The sequence below is a fragment of the Oreochromis aureus genome, linkage group 18 (genome assembly GCF_013358895.1).
Source record: "Oreochromis aureus strain Israel breed Guangdong linkage group 18, ZZ_aureus, whole genome shotgun sequence".
NCBI classification, from domain to species: Eukaryota; Metazoa; Chordata; class Actinopteri; order Cichliformes; family Cichlidae; genus Oreochromis; species Oreochromis aureus.
The window spans coordinates 21,028,997-21,043,043 of record NC_052959.1 but is presented as its reverse complement, the minus strand read 5'-3'; the positions used below and the strand labels follow the sequence as shown (position 1 = coordinate 21,043,043).

Below are 14,047 nucleotides of genomic sequence, written 5' to 3'. Positions count from 1 at the left end.
ACTTGATAAGATGTAAGGTTTGGAAACAGATTTCCAATGGGAATGACCAGGATGGACACGATTAGAAATGAACACATCAGGGAGTCAGCTCAGGTTAAGTGGTTTGGAGACAAAGGTCAGGAGGCCAAGATGAGATGTTTTGCATGTTTGGACATGTGCTAAGGATGGATAGTGAATACACTGGACAAAGAATCCTGAATATGGAGCTGCCAGGCAGGAAAAAAAAGAGGAAGACCACAGTAATGATTCATGGGCATAGTGAAGTAGGACATGCAGGGATGGTCTCATAGAGGACGATGCTAGGGATAGGGTGAGATGGAGGCAGATGATCTGCTGTGGCAACCCCTTAACAGAGCAGAAGAAGAAGAAGACTTAAGTGTTATTATTAATGCACGACTTTCACTTTTAAAATAACATTAGTTACTCAGAGTTAAGCAAATCCTAATCTTCACAGTAAAGACTAAATATTTCATTTAATATTCTTGCATATTGGTTTTAAATTACAAATGTCAACCCACTGCCATTTACCATGTGTTGATATGGGCTGCTTAAAGAGTTTATTGTTCATTGCTTGAGCATGTTTTAACCTGTATTTCTTATTCAGTTTGCAATTGTATTGAGAGCTGTAGCTGAATTACTGAAGAAAAAGATTGAAAGTGCTGCCATCCTTTTGAAACACAGTATTTAAATGCAATTACAGCAGGAGCTCTTTTACATCAATATGCTCATTTATTCAAAGTATTAACATATCAAGAAGATGCTCTATATCTGCCTATCTAAATAATTCAGGCATATGGTGGAAATTGGTGGCTCGTAAATAATTTATACCCTAGTCACTTTACAATACTTTGTCGTGGTTGCATTTATTACATTTCAGTTGACTAATGAAATCTAATAAACACAACCAAGACAAAGTTAAAAGCTTAAATATTAACACAAGAAAGTAGAATTTATCATTATAGACTGTAACATTTAAAATATTCCAGAGGATTGAAAATGAGAAGACACCAGCCAATCAATCACAATCAGCTTTGCTGTTGATGTGTTTGAACTTTGTGGATTTGTGTGGATGACAGAGCACTAAAGTCAGATGAGAGCTCACACCAAAGACATTAGATCAGCGTTGATCCATGCATGTCTGTAATAAGCACACAAGTATGACACATCAGAATCTCCTCAGTAAAACCTCTAATAAAAAGCGGCTGGCACCCATGTCGCCAGCTGATTGTGTGTGTGCATTTTAATAGTGTTAGACTTATTCTTGCCAAATGTTTCTTCTACAAGGTCCATTTAACCTTTTTCATTGTTTCCATTGGAATAGAATTCAACATTTACAATCACAAATGATTCCAGGTCTGTCATTAGTCCCTTCACTGTCCATCTAACTCAGACACTAAGACCTCCAGGCTTAATCTGGCCTAAGCTGGTGAGACGCACTAAAGCACAGAGGAATCAGGATTGCATCCACTGGGGACATTGTCCTAATCCCCTTCTGCCCTCTCCCTTGTAAACACTGTTCTCTTCGTCAGGGTCGCTCATGCTTTTCCCCACCTCTCGCTCTCTCTGTCGCGATGTGCTACAGAACGGACGCCGGGACAACATAGAGAGGAAAGGAGTGAAAAGTGTGGATTTCTTATGATCTCAAAGAGACTTGAGCCTCACGTGGCGAGTGAGGCCTCATGGTCGGAGCATGCCATATGCTAGAGCGGTGAGGCAGTGGGAGATCAGGCCCACGTCTACACTGCGGGGGATCAAACGCACTAGGGCCCTGATGTGGCAGCGGATACGGGGACTGGTCCGGGCCTGCCGGCATGGTGCGGGGTACCCAGTCAACTATAATGACCCAGACCGAGAAGAGCAGGAGATGGTGTGCCTTGAGGTATGGATGTGTAGTTTTTGTTTTTTTTTGTTTGTTTTTTTCTATTGCTTTTTTAAATTGTTATTTATTGTTATATATAGCACTAATACTAATTCTACTACTACTATTTCCTTTGGAGCTAATTTTCATGGAACTCATGCAGTCTCTATCTAATTAAGTAAACCTAAAACTCTATAACAATTTAATACATTTTCCTCAGAATATATTTTACAGAATTTTCAACATTCTTAGCAGTATGGTTCTTATGCAATACAGCGCCAATAATCAACACAAGATATCTAAAAATTAACAGAATACTACTGTTGACTATTGTAATCCCCAGCAAATGAGACATCCTTCATGCTATCTTTTGTTGTTACGGCAACCAGATTGGTCTTGTAGCATCATCAGCTTTTTTTGCTTCACGCCAAACTTCTATTCAGGGAAGCACTTCCTGTTTGAACGGGGCTTAAGAAGATTAAAAGATAGCGTGCCTTGAAATAGTGTGATACAAGTCATTAGAAATCTAAAAACAAAATCACATGATCAGTCACAGAGAAAAAAATGGCTGACAACCTGCATTAACATCTCAGTGCGATATTTAATAAGTAATGACCGAATCAGAGTGTTGTGGATGCACTCACAGGCTTACAATGTGATTTTGCTTGGAGTCTGGCAACAGAATCATTCTCGGTAAATGGATAAACAAAGATTTCCGATGGCTTTCTGTAGTAAGGAGAGTCGTGTTGCTATTCACAGTGGGGAAGGGATTGTAAGAGAACTGTGAGGACAAGGGAGCTGTTTCCATAATGAGAGAGGAGTCGGTTCAGGTTATCAAAGAAAGTTATTCTGCAGTCAGGTATCTTGGTGCAGGAACACGGCTTGTTGATTTTCAGTTAATATGTGTAACAATATCAACCCAAGCTAGACTAAACTCACAGACATGAAACGTGACTGCACACAGTTTATTGAAACTTGTGGATGTTAACATCAAACTTAGAAAGCCATAAAAACCCTTCTCATGGTAAAGCACTGGGGTTACACATTTTCTGTTAACATATACTGATGAGCGCAAGTAAAGAGTTATCTTGCCCTAGCAGATGCAGATAACTAACTTAAAAATCGGGGAGTTGTCAGTCTGTCACCGAGATGCAGCAAACGTCTCAATCTGATTTCAAACTGTGGACACTGAAGCGCAGGGTGAAACCTTTAGATCGCCAGGACACCCTGACGACATCAGAATAACTCTGTGTCTACTGAGTCTATGCACAGTCTGCCACAGTGATGATCATTCATGTGCAGCTTTTAATATCAGGCTACTAAAATGATCGACTATGCAGTTTATTTGATTTGTTTTGGATAATGAACTTCACCTTTGGCACATGCATACTTATTTTCTAAAAATGGCTTGGCCCGTTGTTATCTTAGTATCACTTTATCATATTCAGACAGCTTTTTTCAAAACCAACTGTGAAAGAAATTTCATTCATTTACAAGTGATTGTTTAATTATGCTCCAATTGCAAAGAGACAAAGTTCATACAGAATTACAAAAATTATAATTGCCATGTCCGGAAAAGGCCAGAGCTCTTAACCTTTATTTCAAAGAGGTCAGACTGGAAAGAGGTCCAATGAGACCTCTTTCCATTTTGTGACTGCTGGCGGACTCAAGCAGAGAATGATGCTTTCTGTGTTCACTAACTTTCTTGAGTCAAACTGAGCTACTGGTACACAGCACAGATCACACTGTGTCCTTAGACACTTCAATTCAAAGAGAGAGAATGAAAAGGGCCTTCCATTCCTCCTCCAGGTTCGGCAGAGATGCAACAGACAGTGTGCATGGAGCAAGGCAACAGAATTGATTCTCAATACAAGAAAGAATAAGCGTTCACATTAACGCAAATGAACAAAGATGTAAAATCAAATTAAAATGGAGAAGCCAAGCCTGCGCTTACTTTCTGGCATTGGGAATAGACATACATATTCTATACACTAATGCTTAAACAAGTTCCCTCCCAGTGTATTATTTTTATTTATGTTACAGTTATTTAATATTATGTTGTCCCATGGTGAACTCCCCTCTATGAAGATGCACACTATCCCCATATTAGTGAAAAATAAGTTCTTTAAACAAAATTCAGAACATCCATGTAGACGAGAATGCATTTTAAAATGCTTTTCAGTGCTTTTCTGCAGTTGGCTTTTTCATAACAGGCAGCACACATACCTGAAAAACTCTACCGACAGAACAAAGGCCCACAGTATCTCCCAAGGTTTTCCACAAATGGTAGTTATTGGATAATCAAAAAAAAAAATCACTGCTTTACTAATGATCTATGATTTTGTAATCGTGTTCATGTGCTTTTGTTTGTGAATTTTATACTTGTTTTTTGACATTTGTTTGATATGTTGTATGGTTATAGGTTTTTTTGTCAGTCATCTGCTTCAGGCTCATGTTTATTCATAGATTCCGTTGCATTTTATTTTATTGTGTGTAAATGCCACCTGCCAACACCTGCAGATGAAAATAACCACATGGCTAAATCTGGCATAACTGCATGATGGGCATAAGTGGTCATGCAAAAGTGCATTGTACCTTTGAAATAAACTTAAACATTAGCATATGAGAAATGAAATGTCTAGTACTCGACTCAGCTCCAGAGATCAGCATAGGCTCTGAATGGACTGTAAAACTCAAAATTACACACAAAATTTTCATGACATTTAAGAAAGCGGATCCAGTATTACAGGATGTTGCTGTGCACAAAGCTACAAAATTATTTGTCCTGCAAAGTACTAAAATGTTTAAATTATCCTGAAACAAATTTGCCTCTAAATAATTGTGCTGAACTGGATCCCTCTGTGAAGCGACCCATCTCCCCCAAGTTACGTAGATAAAGTGATGTTAAATTTAAAAGCAAAAGAAGTGATGAATCTGTGACTCAGTTACAATAATTAGCAAAACTGATTAGGCATGATTAAACTGAGTCTGACATTTAGAGTGCAAACAGCAATTTGATCAACACACTTCAGGGGAACAGAACAATTCATTACAAAAAAACAAAAAAACAAAAATGGCAAGTGAGATTCAAAGAGAGATAAAATTATGTTTGATTGATTGATTTGATTGAACAGCTTCTCACAGATACCATGCATGATCTCTTGAAGTGTTTAAGTTGGTAACCATAGACCATCTCCAGAACCTACCTGCATATTGAGCTCCGGTAATCAAATCTAAAGTTCATTCTGTCTCCCTTTAACCCACAAAATGACTTGAATCCCTTTAATCACCCACAGAAAGATTCTATTTATCTCATCACACAGCTCTGTCGTCCTATTCTCCTTTGTGACCTTGTGTGTTCAGGCAAACTCCCACTTCTGCTCGGCCTTGTGCCATCTGAGGAAGTGTGTGTGCGTTAAAGTATACACCCACATAAGTATCATTTATTGCTTGTGTGTATGTGCATGTGTCAACCTCACAGGGCTATCTGTGGGTCTAACATGAACACAAGGGGAGGTGTTAAATGAAGTGCTGTGGAGAAAGTCACATGATAACATCTCGGGGGTAATAAAGACGTGTCAGTGCTCTAAGTGCACCCCGGTTGAGCTCAGTCACAAAGTAAATAATGTGAGCAGGAAACAAATTCACTCTTTGCCCCCTTTTTTGATAAAATAACAGAACAGATGAATGCCTGTTTCCCAAGTGGAGCCACTGGCAGTGTCATAGAACAGTACTGGGTTTTTGCAGAAAGTGTAAGAACAGTTCTCCATGGAGTCTCCACACTCACATTTTGTACCACTTCTTATTCCAGTGTGGAATTGGTGAGATTATTTTTTAGGGCACCAGGAGGCATCTTGACTGGCAACATGGCCCCAAAACACACCACACAAAAGCTCTGGTGTAAATTAAGAGGAATAAACTGGGTGTGTTACGCTTTAGTTCTGCAGAAAAGACAGGTATTGTGGGCAGAGTGCCACCTGGTGATAGTAAAAAAGCAATACATGGCCTATAGTCAAAGCAAAAGTGTCATTAATGGCATATAATGGATCACACTGAAGATGAATGAAAATATATTGTACTGCACAATTATACACTGTAATACCTGTGCAGATGTGTAAAATGATCAGGGAAAACCAAGCGAGAGCTCATAACACTCCAAAAAGCTTTCCATGTTGAAATCCATGGGCACACTTTAAGTCAGCAGAATATGGTGTCTTCCTATGTTGTAGATGCACGAAGCACATCATGTTAGTGCCGTAGCTCAGTCAACCTCCAGGTGGCAGTGTTGTCTTTTACAATAACACGGGTCGCAGGCCTGTGCTGTGGATTTAAACATGTAAGTCTGATAGATAATACTCTGTAAAGGGAAGGAAATTAGGGGGGAGGATAGAGGAGGAAATAGAAGCCTAGGATTTCACTTATATCCAAAAGAGACAATTCACGTTGAAAGGATTTAGAGGTAAAAGTACTGCAACAGAATTCAAATATATAGTTTCGTCATCCCTCCCCTGTTTCTGGTTAAGCCTTTAAAGCGTTTAAACAAATATATTTCCTGTGAGCGGATAAAACATACCGTATGCATCTGAATTTGTGCATGGCGCATCCATGCGTTGAAATATGAGCTCCAGGGTTTCTCTCACGACGTAATGTCACACTAAACTTCACAAATGATTTAACATTAGTTGGCAAAGTCATGGCATCCTCCTGCAGGGTTTAGCTGAAAGCAGTGGTGCACTTCATTAGCCGCTGAAGGTTTCAGCACCACAGACAGCGACTTCAAGCAAAGCCTCACTGGCGCAGTCACCCCGACTAAAAAGTGTTTTTTTCCAGGTATTCTTGTTAAAAATGTTGAGATTTTTTTTAATAGCAGTAGCGTTAAGTTTTAGGATGTTTTATTAATTTATTATTTATATACCTGGTACGAGTTTCTAATAAACTTGCCTCACGCAGTTATTCCTATAATGGTCTCTTACTGGAGTCTCAGTACCTGCTCAGCAAACCTGTGCCATACTGTAGGGTTTTATGCTCTTCGTCGGTCTACTACGAGCTTGAGAGAGGACGCATGCGTACTGACTTGAAGCAGCCGGTCGGGGGGGAAAAAAGCCTTATGTGCCATCGGATGTAATCAAGGCAAAGAATTACCTCTTCTCGCTGTGCATACATGGTGAAATTGTAAGTACTGGTAGAAAAAGCGATGTATCATTGCACTGACATGTTGTGAGCGGAGCGTTTGAGGCCGTTACCCGGTGTTTTTTTTTCTTTTTTCTTTAATGGCATGTCACTATCTAGCTGTACAGCGGGCTTTTAACGGGTCTAGGCAGTGTCTTTTCGGTGGTTGTCCAGGGCGATGAAGCTCTACGGTTCTTCATGGTGGCACTTTCCATTGATATGATTCGCGACTTGCTAATGCAATGGTTTCTGCTGTGAAATCGCTCAGGAGCCATTAAACCTCAGTGTCGTCCACGTTTATGCCGCTGTGAAGGAGAACAGCGGTTTATTTGGCGTTATCATGATTTATTCTCTGAATTGATACGACCACCCCCCCACCTCCTCCTCCCCCCCATTTCATCGTCTATGGCTGTTGAGTCGAAGCATAGCCTACTGCAATAGTGTCAGCTTTGAAGTACCCGAACACCTAACGCGTAAAATATGCCATTCGGCAAGGCGCACGAAATCTGCAGCTGAAGCCAGCTCCGAATCTGAGTGAGACCACGGATCCATTTTAGAAATGACCAAACGGTATTGTATTCTCTGAAAGGATGTGATAGAGCGATGCTGCGGTTATAGATTTGCAAGCTGCGCCTTCAGCCCTCCCCGCCACCCGTGGACCAAATCTCTAGACATTTTTTTAAGCATCGTTTCTTGTGTCAGGTAGTGGCCGGATGATGCCGACAGCTTTGTTACATAAATGATCTGACAGGATTTGGCAGTGCCTGACCTGGTGATGACACATTTGTTAAAATCAGACAAGAAGTCATTCTGTGAGCATAGCCTGTCTGTAGTCTATAGGCCTACACACCAAGGGGATTCTGATGAATACACTAGACCTATAGTCAGAGTAATTACTCATGTACATGATAAATGTAGCCCAGAGGTTCATGACAATCTGAGCTTGTCAACTACAAATCCCTCCTCACTCCCCCTGAAAAAAGGCAAACATTTTCAATATTTGCAAGAGTATTTAATTTATTGCTCCACTTGGATTCAGTGAGCATTGTAAATCTTTTAATGCGGTGCTTTTACAACAAGGCTTTCACAAATGGGATATTTTACATTTTGGATTACAGATATCGAACCTATGGTCTAAAATCCACTCTCTCTCTTTTTTGGAGAGTGTGAGGGAGCACACAGCCAGTTTGAGATTAGAAAGACTGAAATGTTCTTGGCGGGTGCATATTTGGCAGCAGGCGAAACAAAATCAGCAAAGTGTTACTCCATACTTGTTTCCTCAAAACAGCATTCCTTTGCAGTGAGACCTCTGGGGATGCTGGCACATGCTTCGACCAGAAAGCATCAGCAGCCCATCTAAGAAACAGATTGGTGTCAACCTGTGAGGCAAATCTAGATAAATTTGATGAATCTGTCCTGGTGAAAGTACTAGGGAAAAAATAGGCTCATGATCAGGATTTCACACTATCATCAGCTCTACTGTCAGAACACCCAGTGATGCCCTTACTACCCTTGTTACCCTGGGACTGATTTGTATCACATGAATGCATTGCAGGCCAAGAGATTTTTCTTACAAGACAAAATCTCTGTTGAATACTATTTCTGACATGAACAGTCTGAACTCAGCGCCTCCCTCTCCCCTCCCCTCTGTCTATAGCCCATGGGATCAGAGCGGATGGAGATGCGAAAGAGGCAGATGTCGGTGCAGCAGGAGTCGGCAGCGGGGGGAACTGCACCGGCCCAGCAGGACCAGCCGGGCCAGGCTAACCCACGGGGCTCGAATGCATGTTGCTTCTGCTGGTGTTGCTGCTGTAGCTGTTCCTGGTAGGTGTTTCCCCAACCGAGAAATCACCGATTGTGGCACAAACATGGCCGACATTATTGCACACAAGGCAGGACACTCTCAGCTACCGTGTCTTAACCGCAGGATTCAGCTTGTGTTTCATGGGCTTGACATTTTTTCTTTTTTTTGCGAATCTGTGTCTAGCAGCACCGTGACTACAATGAACTAAAGATCATGCAGGGAGTGCATCTGCTAGGCACACTGTCACAGTTTTAATAAGCCCATTAATTGTCTTGATTTCTGTAGTGTTACTGGAAATTTAGAGTTGGAGTAAAAATCAAAGTAGTTGGCAAATATATATTTGACTCTGTAATTTTCTGTAATTGAGTACAGTACAGAGAGCATATTTAAACGATGCTGACATATGGCTAAAGTTGCAAGAAACTTTTAAACTTACAACTGAACCTCAAATATTTTTGGGGGGAAACAAACTTTTTTTTGTGAGGCTTTTTAACCTTTCTCTGATAGGACAGTGAAGAAAAGGACAGTGGCCTCAGGGTGGATTCAAACCCAGGTCTTCTGCATTAGTCTTACACCATACGTGTCTCCTGCTTAACCCACTGAGATAAATCTGCACCCCTATTTGGAAACACCATTAAGTGAACTATTTTCATTATATAAGAGACAGTTTGCAAAAGCACCGCCATGCTGGCTTTGATTTAAAACCCAGGAGTGGACAGCCCACGAGAGGCGTTTGTCCAGTCAGTTTCCGCTTGGTGTTTGTGCCGTTGTAGGAGGCTAGGAGGGAGCTCATCTGTCAATCATTTATCATGACACTATTTAGTTGCTGCCCATGAAGCGTCCAGTACTTGGAAAGCAGTTGCAATGCTTCATGTCCAAAGATATCAGTGCGGCCATATAACATCGAGCACACTCACACGATTTAAAAAACGGTGGTTAAATGCGTACATACAGAGAGAGTGCATACAGCAAATTACAAAGTTGGTTTTCAAGCAAAAATGACAATTATTGGTCTCAGCTTCTTCTCATTATAGTTAACTTTACATGTTTGTGATTACGGCTGTTGGTTAAGTAAATCAAGCTACATGAATACACACTTTGGCCTAGAAGACACATTATGACGTGCCATACACAGTAGAAATAATCATTACTTGATTTCATACACACATTCACTCTGCGCGGACTTGTGCATGACTTTAAAGGTCGAATATATTGTACTACATTTAACTTACACTTCATATAAATTATTGATGTATTTGTATGATTAATAAATATACTAATAAAGAGCTCCTTTGTAAGCACACCTGCAAATAAAATGGAGGAAAGCTAAATGTATTCATAGTAACTGTAATGGTATAAAATTCTTATTTCGCACACCAAGTATGTTTATATGTCTGTGTTACCATTAGGAATGAAGATCGAGATGATAGGAACCGAAAGGCATCTTATGACGTCAAGGAAGGGACCACAGACTGTGAAGACTGGTCAGCTTATATCACTGTACAAAAATGTGTTTTGATTTTTTTTTTGTAGTTAAATGCATCCTCTTGGCTAAAGGCATTCTCTCGCTTATTCTGCACAGTCCTAAGCCCACGTTGGAGGAGGTGCGCTCATGGGGGCAGTCGTTTGACAAGCTGATGTGCTGTCCAGCGGGGAGAAACTCTTTTCGACAGTTTCTTCGCACTGAGTTCAGCGAGGAGAACATGCTTTTCTGGCTAGCCTGTGAGGAGTTCAGGAAAGAGACCAATAAGAGTATGATAGAGGAGAAGGCTCGGGTCATCTACGAAGACTACATCTCCATTCTATCACCTAAAGAGGTCAGAGAGGTTTGATTTCATTGTTTTACAAAATTTAGCGACCTGTTCGAACAAATACTGAAAGTATGTGTGAGTGTGAGGGTGCGGGGAGTGTGCTGCTGTGTCTAGAAACATCTAGAAACAGCAGCACACTCCTTACATAGTGAGCTTTAAACATCTAGTGATATAAACTGTTAGCGTTCGACAAAGGTTAGCCATTTCCCCTTGACTCCAGTCTTTGTGCAAAGCTAAGTTAACCAGTTCAAAAACTGTATATAAAAGATGGATGTAGCCCTATTTCTTTCTTTCTGTTTGGACACTTTCTTAATGCACTTCCACTCTTAATCACTAGTTTAGATGGAACAGGTTCATTTTGGTCTCACTGGGGAAAAATATCAATACAGAGAATACAGAACAATAAGCCACTACTGTGTGATTGTAAAGTCTCCTTGGTTTTACTGGTGTGATCCATGCCTTGAATAAGCCTGCTAGATGGTGACAGCCAAAAGGCTCCACTGGAGGCTTCAGTGAGTGACTGCACAGAGCCCTGGTCCATCTTTTCTATACAGTCTATTAGCTTTCAGATTGTTATCAAATTTTCAGTCGTGAAGCAAACAGTAACATTTCTCAAGTTTTTGTCGCACCAAAAGAGCACACGCTGTTCTTCCCTAATGGGCTATTCTCTCGACTCCCAGGTGAGCCTCGACTCCCGTGTGCGCGAGACGATTAACAGGAACATGCTGGAGCCCACATCGCACACCTTCGACGATGCCCAGCTGCAGATCTACACACTAATGCAAAGAGACTCGTATCCCCGCTACATGAACTCCCCAGCCTACAAAAACCTGCTCAACACCCTGTCAGAGCAGTCCCCTGAATCTTAGGGTGGTGATAACCTGTGATCTTTTAACTCTCTTTACCCCTCTCCCAGTCCTTACCCCCTTTTTTAAATTTTTTTCTTTGTATGTTCAGTGTAGGATTACATGAATCAGGCCTCGGGCCTGTCCCCTCCCAGGGATCTCAGCGCTATTGTGATCTGCACCTGACTGAAGACACTCAGGTCTTAAAATCTCCCGAGGGCTTGACATCACAAGTACTGCTACAGATCAACAAAGCAAAACACTCCAAAGGAATATGAATACATTTTAATTCTTTTGTTTTTCTTTTTCTTTCTTTTGATAGAAATAATCTATTTTATTTGTGTTCAGAGTTTTTTATGGTCTGTTGTTTTTTGTATGATCGTTTGGGGGGAAAATGATTCCTACTGTAGACTATATATTTATGAGTTTGTAAATAGTAAAAATGGAATTGTGGGTATTTTATGTGGAAACGCCTGGTTCTATTTACTGCGTACAAAAATCAAAGCTCAAGTCAAAGGCTACACGTTAGCTCTACTTGCAGGCAGCTTTGTGGGGTACTGTACTGATTTTACCTTGGTTTCACCCCGTTTGGTCACGTAACCTCACACTTCAGTACCTGTGACAGCGACTTGGCAACTCCAGTTCATGTAGAACCTGTGCGTGATTGAGAAATACTGTAAGCGTGGTGATCAGTGAAGTAACAGAAAGTGACAACAGCTCTTGTCACGGCGTGCAATTCGTTTCCTTAAGAAACTTAAATCAATGATGGAAGGGTGTTTTAACTTTTGTTACTTGAGCTTAACCACAAACGATTGCCTGTCTAAGATGTTTATTTGAATTCAAGTGTTACTCACTGCACACCTCATAGGTTTATTATAGTTTTACAAGTGTGACATAAGTAATTCTATTTACCAGATGAAGTATTTTTTATTTATTGATGTATACAAACAATACAGAAAAACAAGTACAAATCATATTTAAGTCCTGTGATGGACCAAACTCTACTAAGCTGTCAAAAAAATTTAAATAATGTTATTTTTAAAGAGTATATGGCTCTGTGTTATAGGTCTGTAATTTCCTAATAATGTTCCAGAAGGTTTCCTTGAAGATACTCTAATTTGAGACTAAATATAAGGAAAATTATTCCATCATTTAAACCCAAATAAATATGAATTCATATTGTTGTAAGACCTAAACAGCTGGAATGGATTCTGTTTTCACGCTGAGAGTAAGAAGATTTATGATGTTCTCAAATTTTAAATGTAAAGCTTTTCATTCTCAATTTCCGCTTAAATATTTGCTCGTATTTATTTGACCTTCTTCTCGGGCTAATTAGACTTTATTCCAAGTCATTTCTAGGGAACCTTCTGGAATATACTCTGAAATTCCAAAAAAACAAAAAAATCACTATTTAAGAAACATAGCTCGTCTATGATATATAATTTGACATATGATTATCAGTGACAGTAGGTTTCAGGCCAGGTTAGCAGCAACACCAAAGCTACCATGTAAACTGTGCTCATATGTTTTATCGAGAGTGTTTCACTGAGTAAAATTGGAGTTGCCAAGTGTTTAATACTTTTATGTACTCTAATAGTTTTAGTTGAATTACTTTGTTGCCTCACAAACGTGTCACTCAAAGACAAGATCCTCACATGGGGAAGTGCCTTGACATTCAGTTTTACGACATCTTTCTCATGGGCAACGGTTGCTTTCAAGCGCTTGCCATAAGCGTGGTTACTGGAGCGTGAAGTCAGTTTACTGGAAATTGTCCCTTTCATTGGCCAAATTATTACGTGTTTTGTCTTGATTTCTTAGTCGTGACTACATCAGTTCACTTTGGTAGGGCAGAGGCTGACGACAGCACATGTCAAACAAAGATCGGTGGACGGGCCGGTTGATCTGAACTTCTTACCAACCTGCGTGCAATCTGAGCTGATGGGTTCACCGCGCGGATCAACCTCAAAACACAATCTAAGCCAGTGGTTTGGAGTGATGCCTATAAATGTTTCTTTCTTTTCTGTTTACTATATGAAATGTGTTATTTTGCGCTGAGTTTACTGAAGAATACATTTTTAAAAAAAATACAAATAATGTGAATGTTTACAGTAAATGGTTGATTTTATTTTTTTTTTTCTGCTACTCTCCGAGAAAATAATGACTTGTGGGCATTTCGATTAAGATAAAATAAAGCACAATAATTTTACTGACTCTGGAATGATTTAATCAGCAAACCGCATGACACCAATATTAGTAAAATGTGTCAGGAAACGACTTTAATAATGTCCTAACAGCAAATTCAACCAACTCAGTTAGTTCACTGATAGGAATGGAAGAATTCTTTCAGTACATCTGCCCCTGTGTAAGTTTGAGCATTTTAAATTCATGATTCTGTTGGGAGACATTTCTTTTAAAAATAACACCGATCAGGTGAAATCCTAATTAAGAACATTTAAAATCAAAAGTAATGAATTCTGTGAACTCCCTGAAATAAACGGTAATATTCACATGAGCACAACATGTCAATTAGGATTAAACTTGGTGAGAGCTTTTGGCAAAA

General features: G+C 40.0%; 1 protein-coding gene across 2 annotated transcripts; it reads left to right on the top strand.

Annotated features, from left to right (window-relative positions):
• The first annotated feature begins 1,623 nt into the window (after nt 1-1,623).
• Nucleotides 1,624-11,704, top strand: rgs20 (regulator of G protein signaling 20). Of its 2 annotated transcripts, none has more exons than XM_039602706.1 (5): nt 1,624-1,879; nt 8,685-8,851; nt 10,241-10,315; nt 10,414-10,648; nt 11,323-11,704. In XM_039602706.1, exons 1-5 carry the CDS (start codon nt 1,691-1,693, stop codon nt 11,509-11,511), a joined length of 855 nt encoding a protein of 284 aa, XP_039458640.1. In that variant the 5' UTR covers nt 1,624-1,690; the 3' UTR covers nt 11,512-11,704. The 2 variants fall into 2 exon arrangements, with proteins under 2 accessions (XP_039458640.1, XP_039458641.1); XM_039602707.1 differs by lacking the exon at nt 1,624-1,879 and adding an exon at nt 6,958-7,030.
• The last annotated feature ends 2,343 nt before the right edge of the window (nt 11,705-14,047 follow it).